This window comes from Colobus angolensis, unplaced genomic scaffold (assembly GCF_000951035.1).
Source record: "Colobus angolensis palliatus isolate OR3802 unplaced genomic scaffold, Cang.pa_1.0 Scaffold17, whole genome shotgun sequence".
NCBI classification, from domain to species: Eukaryota; Metazoa; Chordata; class Mammalia; order Primates; family Cercopithecidae; genus Colobus; species Colobus angolensis.
In genome coordinates this window covers 4812736-4826041 of record NW_012114821.1, presented here as the reverse complement: position 1 = coordinate 4826041, position 13306 = coordinate 4812736, and the positions used below count along the sequence as shown (strand labels likewise).

The following is a 13306-nucleotide window of genomic DNA, read 5'->3' as shown; positions in this document are numbered from 1 at the left end:
GCTTATAGTGAGCTGAGATTGCACCACTGCACTCCAGCCTGGGCGACAGAGCAAGACTCTGTCTAAAAAAAAAAAAAAAAGAAAATGCTTAATATGTTTGTGATTCTGGTACTATTTATATGGCTTATGGAAAACACGAGCTTGGTATTCTAGTCCAAAAAACAAGTTATCTGCAAAGAAATTTCTATATTCAAATCCAAAGAAAAGCTAAAGCTGCTCAACAACAACAGTTTTCAATTAAAATCCAAGGGAACCTGGATAAAGGGAATGTCTTTTGCAAAGTTGGGGATGGTATTACATAGTTTAAGAAGTCCTTAGGCCTGGTGAGGTGGCTCACGCCTGTAATCCCAGCACTATGGGAGGCCGAGGCAGGCAGATCACGAGGTCAAGAGATCGAGGCCATCGTGGCCAACATGGGGAAACCCTGTCTCTACTAAAAATACAAGAATTAGCTGGGCATGGTGGGGTGCACCTGTAGTTCCAGCTACTTGGGAGGCTGAGGCAGGAGAATCACTTGAACCCGGGAGGCAGAGCTTGCAGTGAGCTGAGATCACACCACGGCACTCCAGCCTGGGCAACAGAGCAAGATTCTGTCTCAAAAAAAAAAAAAAAGTCTTTGTATACTTAAATAATGGCTACAGCCCATAATTTGGCACTACAATATTTTCGGGTGGGGAGCCTTTTGACTACATGCCTGATGTAAATACAATAAGAATACTAAAAGATGCCCACATGGTAGAATTAAAGCGCCAAAGCAGACAACCTTAAGATGCGAGAGCAGCCGGGCGCAGTGGCTCACGTCTGAAATCTCAGCACTTTGGGAAGCCGAGGCAGGCGGATCACCTGAGGTCAGGAGTTCAAGAGCAACCTGGCCAACATGGTGAAATCCCGTCTCTACTAAAAGTACAAAATGAGCCAGGCATGGTGGCACACTCCTATAATCTCAGCTACTCAGGAGGCTGAGACAGAAGAATTGCTTGAATCTGGGAGGTGGAGGTTGCAGTGAGCCGAGATCGCGCCACTGCACTCCAGACTGGGCGACAAGAGTGAGACTCCATATAAAAAAAAAAAAAAAATTAACTGAGTGCCGTGGCACACACCTGTAATCCCAGCTACTCAAAGGCTGGACACAGAAGAACGGCTTCAGTCTCAAAGGCAGAGGTTGCAGTGAACCAAGATCGCGCCACTGCACTCCAGCCTGGGCAACAGAGACAGACTCCATCTCAAAAAATATATAAATAAAAAATTAAAAAATGCAAGAGAGCCCTAAAGAGAAAGTAAAAAAAAGAAAAGAAAAGAAAAAAAGAAAAAAAAGAAATGCAACATTTTATACTCAGTTTCAGATGCTTTATGGACCATTAACTGATACTGTATCTTGCCTAATGAAAAAACTGAAAACAAATTGTTAGTGTTGATTTCTGCCATCTGAATGTTTTTATGTTAAAGTTTGAATATTAAAACATCACTCGATAAAGAAAGAGCAAGAAGCCAGCCATGGTGGTTCATACCTGTAATTCCTGCATGGATTACACAGCATGCCTGTAATCCCAGGCAAATTGCTTGAGCTCAGGAATTCGAGACCAGCCTGAGCAACATGGTTAAACTCCGTCTTCATGAAAACATACAAAAAATTTAACCAGGTGTGGTGGTGCACGCCTGTAGTCCCAGCTACTCGGGAGGCTGAGGTGGGAGGATCACTTGAGCCCAGGAGGCAGAGGTTGCAGTGAGCCGAGATCATGCCACTGCCCTCCAGCCTGGGCAACAGAGCCAGACCCCATCTCAAAAACAAAAAAGAGAACTGAAAAGTTCTCATTAAAAGTTCAGAAGTGTCTACATTTTATTTTGCATATGTGCATTATTTGCAACCACATCAATGTAAAAGCAAAATGAAAAACCTATCTCCCTGGGATGTAAAACACTTTGACGCTACCTAACTATCAAGGAAGTCAGAGCTTTGTGAAATAAATCTGCAGCACTTAAGCAAGAGAAGTTCTTTTGACAATTTTTCTGAAAGGCTCAGAAACTGATTTACTTTAGTCTTCCAAGTATAAGAGGAAGGTAGCATAATTAGGAGAGAGAACATGCATTTATTTAAAGTCTGAAGGACCTGAGTTTGAATCCTGCTGTTTCATTACTAGCTGGGTGACGCTGGACTCATTATTTAACCCCTCTGAGAATGCTTCCTCTCAGCAAATTGGGCCTGTTACCATCTGCTTCAGGTGGCATCAGTGCAACATAAATGAAATAGGTAGGTGGGTGGCTAACTGGTGTCTGATGTATAGTCACATTCGTTTCCCCTCTTCTCCCCTTTTAAACTTGTATTACTCCCATAGTCAGGTTTAAGCGTCTGATGATAGGCTGTCTTATTTGTCCTCGTATCCACTCAGCATAGTGCCTTACACTTAGAAGTGTCGAAGAAGAACTGCCTCCAGCCGGGCGCAGTGGCTCACTCCTATAATCCTAGCACTTTGGGAGGCCAAGGCAGGTGGACTGTCTGAGCTCAGAAGTTCAAGACCAGCCTGGGCAACATGGTGAAACCCCCTCTCTACTAAACAAAATATAAAAATTAGCCCGGCATGGTTGCACACACCTGTAGTCCCAGCTACTCGGGAGGGAGGGAGGAGAACTGCTGGAATCTGGGAGGCAGAGGTTGCAGTGAGCTGAGAACATGTCACTGCCCTGTAGCCTGGGCAACAGAGTGAGACTCTGTCTAAAAAAAAAAAGAACTGCTTCCTCGATAGTAACTGGCAATGTTCATAAGAGGCTTTTGTTTTTTGTTTTTTATCTTTTGTTAAAAAGAGCTATTCCAGAACTATCCAACAGTCCCTCCCCCAACTCCCCAGTGCCTCTCTCCTCAAGATGCCCTTCCTGATCTGCCCTTCTGAGTCCATGGGAAAGCAGTCTGCTCAGCTGGGACTCCATCCTGCTGCCAGGCCAGAGGAGGTGAAGGGCAAATCTGGCCACATCATTCCCTTCGGATTTCTTTAGTAGCAGCCCCACTCCCAGCACCTTTAGAAGAAGTGGCAGCTGCACCTAAAACCCCAAACTCCGTGGAATAACATAGAAAACCCCAGCTAGGAGCGGTGGCTCACGCCTGTAATCTCAATACTTTGGGAGGCTGAAGCAGGCGGATCACCTGAGGTCAGGCATTCAAGACCAGCCTAGCCAACATGGTGAGACCCCCACGTCTACTAAAAACACAAAATCAGTGGGGCGTGGCTGCAGATGCCTGTAATCCCAGCTCCTCAGGAGGCAAGGCTGGAGAATCACTGGAATCGGGAGGCGGAGCTTGCAGTGAGCTGAGACGGTACCACTACACTCCAGCCTGGGCAACAGAGTGAAACTCCAATCTCGGGGAAAAAAAAAGAAAAAAAGAAAAAAGAAAAAAAGGATCTGGGCTGTCCTCCAGTCTCCTGGTCATGGCAAGCACCCAGGGGTCAGCCCGGGGCCTTCCTCCTGCCTCCATCTGCATTCTCCCTCGCTCATGCTCAGCTCATCCACATTCAGGATTTTCAACACAGGCTACATAGGCCAACAACCATGTGGCTCTCTAGTCCCCCTCCCGCCCCTGAGCTCCAGACTCACATCCAATTGCCTCTTTAATGTCTCCACTTGAATGCCCAACGGGCATCTCAAAAAACACTTCCCAGGCCGGGTGCGGTGGCTCAAGCCTGTAATCCCAGCACTTTGGGAAGCTGAGGCGGGTGGATCACGAGGTCAGGAGATCGAGATCATCCTGGCTAACACAGGGAAACCCCGTCTCTACTAAAAAATACAAAAAAAAACTAGCCGGGCGTGGTGGCGGACGCCTGTAGTCCCAGCTACTCCGGAGGCTGAGGCAGGAGAATGGCGGGAACCCGGGAGGCGGAGCTTGCAGTGAGCTGAGATCCGGCCACTGCACTCCAGCCTGGGCGACAGAGCGAGACTCCGTCTCAAAAAAAAAAAAACACTTCCCCCATGGCCTCCCAGTTTTCCCCGTGGTAAGAAACAGCCCACCGGGTGCCGTGTTGTTTGAGTCACACTCTCAAGACAGATTTCTCCCTTCTGTCCATCATCTTTTCCCCATCTCTATCTCCACAGTATATCATAGCTTGGTGCCCCAGCACCTAGCACAGCACACCACAAGCTTCCCGTAAATGTGTGCTGAGTCACCTCGGGAGGGCACCTGCTAATCAGGGAGGTCTCTCCTGGCACAGGTCACTTAGGAAAGGCACTGTCTCTCACAGGAGGCGGAGAGGACAGCCCAGAACAAGGACTCAAGACTCTCCTGTGGTCTGAACTCTGAATGGCCTGCGGTCCAGGAGAGTACCTGGGTTGTGAACTCAGAGACTCGGCTGCCAGGAGAGCGGGGAGGAGGGAGCCCAGGCCAGGCTGTCCCCATCGATCCTGGGAGCCAGTGGCGGCAGGAAAGGCCCATGGCCCGGGATAAACCAGCCACCACCGGATCCCTGCCCTGCATTTTCCAAGCTGGACAGCTACGACTTCCTGTACTTAATACATTCATGTCTCTTCTGTTCCACCACCCTAGAATGTGATGAAATCTTTCAGAAAGCCCAGCCTGTCTCAGCTGGGACAAAGAAACGAAGCATGAAAGTGTTGGTACTTGGACCAGAGCATTAAAGAAGAAACAAGGCCCCTGGGCAGTGAGGTGGTGGCAGCAGGTCACAGAGTGAGAACCTTGCCCTGAGAGGGATGAAACCACAGGGGACTAGGCCAGCCAAAGAGTGTCCTGCAGGGCTGCCCTTGGTGTTGGAGGCTCTAGATCAGTAATGCACACAAAGGATGTGCCACCAGTGAGGGACATTAGCGTCAACAAATGCAGACACCGTCTTGGCGCTGTGGCTCATGCCTGTAATCCCAGCACTCTGAGAAGCCAAGACAGGCGGATCACTTGAGGTCAGGAGTTCAAGACCAGCCTGGCCAACATGGTGAAACCTGTCTCTACTAAAAATACAAAAATTAGCCTGGAGTGGTGGCACGTGCCTGTAATCCCAGCTACTTGAGAGGCTGAAGCAGGAGAATCGCTTCAACTCAGAAGGCAGAGTTTGCAGTGAGCCAAGATCGTGCCACTGCACTCCAGCCTGGGTGAGAGAGTAAGACTCTGTCTCAAAAAAAAAAAAAAAGAGGTAGACACAGCCATGTCTTACCTACATGAGGTTAAATGGAAAATCTTGGGCAGGTAAGACCCTGTACAATAGCTACGGGTGAACTGCCTCTCTGGTTCTGAATGCTCACTGGCAGAAGCAAAAAGGAAACAGCGATCACTGATACAGGGCCTTGTGTCTACAAGATCCAAGCGAACTAGAAGGCCATATTTCCCTGACACTTAAACAAATTGCCCCTGAGCCCTCATAAGGGGCGCAAAAGACTGGGGTGAGTTTTTTTGTTTTTTATTTTGAGATGGAGTTTTGCTCTTGTCGCCCAGGCCAGAGTGCAATGGCATGAGCTCGGCTCACTGCAACTTCTGCCTCCCGGATTCAAGTAATTCTCCTGCCTCAGCCTCTCGAATAAGCTGGGATTACAGGCACATGCCACCACACGCGGCTAATTTTTTTATCTTTGGTAGAGACAGGGTTTCACCATGTTGGCCAGGCTGGTCTCGAACTCCTGACCTCAGGGGATCCACCCGTCTCAGCCTTCCAAAGTGTTGGGATTATAGGTGTGAGCCACCGCGCCCAGCCTGATGTGGGTTTTAGAATGGCCTATGTCTCCTTTATGGTGGAAAGTCGCTGAGGTGAAGGAAATGAGAAATGGCATGCTCAAGGCAGAAGCAAAAGAAAAGACGGGCAGCCGCGCCCTCCCGCAGCTCCCCTGGCCACGAGCACACTCCAGCGCCAGCGCTCCTTGCCTTCATGCACGGCCCACAGCCACAGCCGGGAATCACATGCCAGAAAACGTTGGCTCAGAAGCCCAGGATCAAGCAGTGAAGCTATCCCAGGAAAACCCCCTACAGCCGCCTAAATCAATTAGCAATTCACGTCCTCAAAACAAACACACAAAAGAATAAAGGTTCATGTGTCACTAAATGCTACAGACTGAACAAGGTCCCCCAGAGCAAGTATTTTAGCAAACACCAAACGCCAATGGGTTACGTGCTAAAAAAAAAAAAAAAAGCTAAAGTTAAAAAACATATTTTAAAAAAATGAAAAGACTATCCAGTTAACATAAGATTTAGGCAGCAGTGTTTGTTTTTTAAAGCAGTAAAGGCTATGAGAAGGCAGCACAGAGGGAAATCTAGCTATTTTTAATGCAACATGTTCACAGCCTACCTTTTCACACCCAATAACACACTCACAGGGCAGTATGACAGAAAAAAAGAAAAAGAAAAGAAAGAGGAACAAGCAAAAATTAGAAACATATAAGAACAGAAATAGTTTTGATAGCTACAACACTACACGGACAAGAACGGGCCATGGGTTTTTATGAGGGGCACATGTGAGCTTGTAAGTAAATTACACCTGCACCTCATGTCCCAGGGAAGTCCAGGACCTGAAGGGAGAATGATCTGTCAGGGGGCCTATCAGCATGGTCAGTGTGTCAAACCATAACTGGACTTACATCTGGACATTTCCTGTTGAGCTACCAAATACTATCCCGTTCCAGGTTGGACACTTTCTCACTCCTACCAAGAGTTGCAGGGGAGAGCAAGGCTCTATTCCTGCACCAAATCATTCCTTCAAAAATTAGAGAATCGGCCAGGCACTGTGGCTCACGCCTGTAATCCCAGCACTTTGGGAGGCTGAGGCAGGCAGATCACTTGAGGTCAGGAGTTCAAGACCAGCCTGGCCAACATGGTGAAACCCTGTCTCTACTAAAAATACAAACATTAGCCAAGTGTGGTGGTGCACGCCTGTAATCCCAGCTACTCAGGAGGCTGAGGCACGAAGAATCGTTTCAGCCCAGGAGGCGGAGGTTGCAGTGAGCCGAGACGGCGCCACTGCACTCCAGCCTGAGTGACAGAGCAAGATGACATCTCAAAAAAAAAAAAAAAATTGGAGAACCATGGAGAAACAAAAGCAACAACAGGTTACCCATTACGAGAGGAGGATATATTTTATTTGAGTTCACTGGTGTCATGATCTCACTGAACTTCAAATGCTAACTGACGTCTAATTGCGGTTGTCCCACTACAGTGAGCAAGCAGCTGTATTTGCCACTGTATTTTCAGTGCCTGGAGCCATGCCTGGCATATGAAGGCTCTCAACGAACACTTGTCAGTCATTATCCACCACGTGTGACGCACTGCGTAGCAGCACACTCCCATTCCTCCTGCGGGGTTGTGAGCACAGATTTCAAAAGGCAAAAAAGACCTGGCATTCGAAGGTGGATCTGCAACCTCACAGCCGAGAAGTGGGTGACTGAAAAATGTCACTGGTGCCCATGTGGCAAAGGAGGAAGGCATGAGTCAAGGGGTCAGAGTGGGGCTCCTCACCCATGCTGCCTGTGAGCTTCAACCCTTCACCCCTTCTCTGTAAAGCAGGGGCAGGCCACTCCCTGCCGACCTCACAGGTGGCCGCCAAGCTGTGCATAGCATTGAGCAACACCTTATCAGGGATGACTCCCGCAGGTGCCTGCTGGCTGGACAGCAGTGTGCACTCTTCAAGAGGCACAGGAGGTGCAGCAGAAGGCAACGAGGTGAGGTAGAAAGGCCCTGGGCCTCAGAGACAGACCTGGTGCTTGTATCAGCTCTGCTGCTCGGTGGCTGCCCAGGTCTCTAAACCTTGCTGCCTCAGCCCCACATCAGCCAGCACAGCAACCCGGCGTAGATCACAGGGCTGCCGTGAGGATTCAATACAGAGCAGGTCTACGGCATGCCTTTCTCTTTCCTGAAGCCAAATATGCACATTTGGGTGAAGAAATGAAAATTCCTTCCTTCCAGACCCTGCAAAGCACCACAGGCAGGTGTGACTGAGGCTATTCTATGCTTCCAACTCTGAGGGCTGGACTTAGACTACTGTGTCTCAATTCTCTGATCATTTCTCCTCATACTTACCAACAACCAGAAAGACACCGTTTGACCTTAGATAAATTTTAGAAACATACCGAGCACCTACTTTGCAGCAGGCACTGTGGTGGCATGCACGTGACATCACTGAATCCTCACCTGTGGCTCATCAGCCAATCCTGCACAGAAGGAGGGAGAGCCCTGTCCAAGCCCGGAGGGCAGTGACTGACACAGTGACACATCACTTTCCCTGGCAAATGGGGACGCCCTCTTGGCAAACAGTTGCTGCCTAGGCTTGCATCTCATCCAGCTCTGCAGAACAGCCACCATGGCAAGACAGAGCAGTGAGCAGAGAGTGGAAGGAAGTGGCAAGGAAGAGCTCATCTGAAATTCTGATTTGAAATAAAGTTTTAGACTTAATAACAGGCAAGATGGGAAGCCGACCTTTCCCTGCTCTATCCCACGCTCCTTGTACACACAGAGAACAGACATACTTTTCATTTGTATAAGGTAGCTGTTTAGGAGCTCCCAGGTGGTATTTCTGGCACTCGATCCCTGTGCTTGGCTGCTCTGTAAGTGAGGAATTCGACACTGTGGCCATCAGGAGAGAAAAAGTAGCCACATACGCTGGGTGCACAGCCTGGCAATCAGGAGACATGGGCTCTACTTATAGCTCAGCTAGGACCTAGCCCTTACCTCTCCAGATTCACCCTCTCATCTGTGAACCCAAGGGATGAGACTGAATAAGTGTTCAAACTGTGCTCTAGCACAGTGCTGTCCGACAGAAATAAAATGCAAGCCACATAAGTAAATTTCAGTTTCTAGTTGCCACATTTTTAAAAGTAAAAATGAAACAGTTGATACTGATTTTTTAAGTATAGTTTATTTAACCTAAGATAGGTAAAATACTATCATTTCAACGTGTAATCTATATAAAACATATTAGCAAGAAAGTTGGCCAGGCACGGAGGTTCACACCTGTGATCCTAGCACTTTGGGAGGCCAAGGCAGGCGGATCACTTGCGGCCAGGAGTTCAAGACCAGCCCGGCCAATGTGGCAAGATCCTATCTCTATTAAATATACAAAACTTAGCCAGGCACGGTGGCACATGCCTGTAGTCCCAGCTACTTGGGAGGCTGAGGCATGAGAATCACTTGAACCCGGGAGGTGGAGGTTGCACTGAGCCAAGATCGTACCACTGCACTCCAGCCTGAGAGACAGGCTGTCTCAAAAAAAAAAAAAAAAAAATTAGCAAGAAAGTTTACTTTTGCAGAAGTAAGTTTCAAAATCTGGCATGGGTTTTATTCACAGCCCATCTCAACTCAAACTAGCTTCGTGTCTAGTGCTCAAAAGCCACAACTGGCTGTGGCTGCTTTATGGGACAGAGCTCCAGGAGTCCCACAAGTGGAGCCCCACTAAAAAAAAGGGGAGTGTACACGACAACTCTAAAAGACTCCTCCAAACCAAAGGCTGTCTCTGCCTTTAAAAGTCACTGGTTTTTGTTTGGTTTTTTAGCAGCACTCAAACCGATTCTGACAGAAAGTCATTAGTTTTAAAAACCAATGGACAACACCTTTCTACTCCTTGCTGCAATAAAATTCTGCCATGCGCTTTCCCTTTCTGATGTAGGGAAGCCAAGGGGCCTGGTCTCTAGGTAAACTTACCTGCTGTCTGTGTCTAGTCCTACAAAATCCTTTTTCTCAAACGGGACACAGAGAAGGGGGATCTTATCCCCAGACTTGTCTGTGGCTCTGTCCAGACGCTTGGACTCCAGCACAATGAACAGTGACTCGATGAAGTCCTCGATTCTCTTCTCCACTGTCTGGCAGTCCTCGTAGTTGGGGTAGAAGGCCACGTCGGTGCGCGGCTGCTCCACGATCTCCCCCTGCAGCCCGAAGACGAAGAGCCGGGAGTCATACAGCGTGGAGCCGTAGATCTCCTTCTGCACGTGGAACTTCTCGAAGGTCTGTGGCCAGTCCTTGGCCGAGAAGCAGTCTGTGATGGTGATGAGGCCCACGACTTTGCGGTGGGTCTGGAAGTCGCCCCACTCGTTGTTCTCAGGTGGATAATGGTGCCTGTAGCGGATGTAGAGGACTCGCTGGGAGTCCCGCACGCTGATCTGACTCACAGAGCAAATCCTCTTATAGATCCTGAAGAAGTTCTCCTCGGAGACGATGCCCACAGGCTGGACCACCACGAGCAGCGTCTGGTGGTCCTCAGCACACTGCATGTAGTCAGGGACGCTCATTTTGAAGTCCCTGTTCAGAGAGAAGAAATGAGGCTGTGAGACGCAGAGTCCTGAGAGCTGACAGCCCACTCTGGGAGGCAGTGACTCTGACCTTCACTAGCCAGAGGCAGGGGAAGCCCCAAGGAAAGCCATAGCATCAACAGGTCTTAGGGCTCCACACGTGGCTGTCACAGCTCTGATCACAATGCTGTAACTGTTGACCTTCAGTCCCTCGGCCTCAGCTTGGAGCTTCTGCAGAAATGGGGCTGTTTCTTGTCTTTCTATTCCCACTACCTAACCAGGAGTAGTAAGAGTCAGTGCTCAAAAATATCTGTTGAGTGAATGAATAAACACGAGTGTAATTGCTCCCCCATCCCCTCAACAGTATATTAAGAAAAATCCGCCATGCAGTCAGATCTGGATTTGAATTCTGGGCTCCCTGGAACTCCTCAGCTACAAAATAGTGGTGATAATAGAACTTGTCTTGGCCGGGCACGGTGGCTCACACCTGTAATCCTAATACTTTGGGAGGCCGAGGCTGGCGGATCACATGAGGTCAGGAATTTGAGACCAGCCTGGCTAACATGGTGAAACCCCATCTGTACTAAAAATACAAAAATTAGCCGGGCGTGGTGGCACGTACCTGTAACCCCAGCTACCCAGGAGGCTGAGGCAGGAAAATTGCTGGAACCTGGGAAGTGGAAGCTGCAGTGGGCCGAGATCGTGCCACTGTACTCCAGCCTGGGTGACAGAGTGAGACTCCATCTCAAAAAAAAAAAAAAAGAGGTGGGGCACGGTGACTCACGCCTGTAATCCCAGCACTCTGGGAGGCCTCACGAGATCAGGAGAGACCGAGACCATCCTGGCTAACATGGTGAAACCCCGTCTCTACTAAAAATACAAAAAAATTAGCTGGGTGTGGTGGCGGGTGCCTGTAGTCCCAGCTACTTGGGAGGCTGAGGCAAGAGAATGACATGAACCCGGGAGACAGAGCTTGCAGTGAGCCGAGATCACGCCACTGCACTCCAGCCTGGGCAACAGAGCCAGACACCATCTCAAAAAAAAAAAAAGAATTAAAAGAAAAAGAACTTACCTTATAAAACTCTATTTGGATTGAGAAGGTTGCGAATGTAAAGGGCCTAGCATTGTGCCTAACATAAAAGGAGAGATTACGCAAATATACCACTGCTCCTTTATAAACGGGAGAGTTGCCATAACCTCTCTGAGCCAATTTTGTCGGATATAAAAAGAAAATGTTATTACCTGATTCCCCAGAGCTGGGGAAAAATTAAATTAGATGACCCACATGAAAGAATCTGGCTCATAGGAGATCCTCAATACATGTTTGTTGAAGGAATTAGTGAACAAACAAACAAATGGACAATGGAATGAATGCTGGCCCCAGCCCACAGACGGTCAGGATGGAAACCCCACTGCCTGGAAGTCAGGGCTGATATTCAACTCCCAGCTCTACACGCACGACCTGGGTGACCTGGAGCAAGCCTGTGCACCTCCCTGAACCCCAGTTCCATCGTGAATAAAAATGAGGATAGTAACACATACCTCAAGGTGTCAGCAAGTCAACATTCTGGTTGTGATAACGTACCATGGTTTTATAAGATGGCACCACAGGGGGAAATTGGGCAAAAGGTATATAGGATCTCTCGGTATTATTTCTGACAAATACACATGGAGCTACAACTACTATAGTCTCAAATAAAAAGTCTAATTTTTTTAAAGGTGAGGGAGATGAAATGAGCTCTCTATATACACACCTCCACTGTCCCCATCAGCCGGCTCACACTTCCTCAGGGTATTTGGCCATGGTCCCCATGGCCAGAGGCAGCTGTACTATGAGCTAATGGGGTTCAGCTTCAGGCCCCTTCCATGGCCCTCTATCTAATTTTGCTTTTTTTTTTTTTTTTTTTGAGACGGAGTCTCACTCTGTCTCCCAGGCTGGAGTGCAGTGGCGTGATCTCGGCTCACTGCAAGCTCCGCCTCCCGGGTTCACGCCATTCTCCTGCCTCAGCCTCCCGAGTAGCTGGGACTACAGGTGCCCGCCACCACGCCTGGCTAATTTTTTGTATTTTTAGTAGAGACAGCATTTCACTGAGTTAGCCAGGATGGTCTCGATCTCTTGACCTTCTGATCCACCCGCCTCAGCTTCCCAAAGTGCTGGGATTACAGGCGTGAGCCACCGCACCGGACTAATTTTGCATTTTTAATTTTGTTTTCTTTTTCTTAAATAGGAAGCCCAAAACTGCATGACCTTCAGGTCACCAAAGCCTGACTGCAGAGATCGTGGCAGTCACCCTCCCAGGTGAGACACTAAGATTAAAATGACACAGCCACAAGACCTCTGTGAAATTCTAATGGCAAGCCTCTCACCCTGCACTGAGAGGAGGACTGCGTGTTGGGGGCTGTCCCATTCTAAACATGCAGATCCCACAAGGGACTATACACGGCAACCCCACCACTATAAACTTCAAAAATGCACATGGATAGGGGAGTATGGACAAAATTATATTTAAAGAAAAGGAAACCCTAGCCTCCCAACATATCTTGTTTCTGCCCAGGATCTAACTGGTTCACAAGTATATTCTATGTGTACCACTCAGCCCAAGTCCCCGACTCCAGTGCTCATGCTCTTAAGGACGATGCCCCACTCTCTCCTGCCCTTTCCCCACAATGATTCCCTGAAGAGTCTTTTCTGCACACAAAAACCACCTTGGAAAGAACCAAAATCACATCATCTTCCAACAAAGAGGCATAACACCCCTCGCAGGACATATCAAAATACTGAGCAAGGGAGACTGGAGAGGTCATGTTTCTCAAAAGCAGGCATGGGTTTAACAGAAGTTGAGAAACACTGAAGCCTTCATTCTACAGAGGAGAGTGCGGCCCACCACAGATGAAGAAAGGGCCGTATTTTAAAAGTATCATCTCGGCCAGACATGGTGGCTCACACCTGTAATTTGGGAGGCCGAGGTGGGAGGATCACTTGAGGTCAGGAGTTCGAGACCAGCCTGGTCCACATGGCAAAACCCGGTCTCTACTAAAAATACAAAAATTAGCCAGGAGTGGTGGCACACACCTGTAGTCCCAGCTACTCCGGAGGCTGAGGCAGGAGAAT

General features: G+C 48.6%; 1 protein-coding gene across 1 annotated transcript in view; it reads right to left on the bottom strand.

The window, feature by feature from the left end:
- TRAPPC9 (trafficking protein particle complex 9) overlaps positions 1 to 13306 on the bottom strand; it is a 727471-nt gene that overhangs the window by 709098 nt on the left and 5067 nt on the right. Inside the window, 1 exon segment of the mRNA XM_011938129.1 lies at positions 9611 to 10204. Within this exon segment, the coding sequence (XP_011793519.1) occupies positions 9611 to 10204 (594 nt within the window).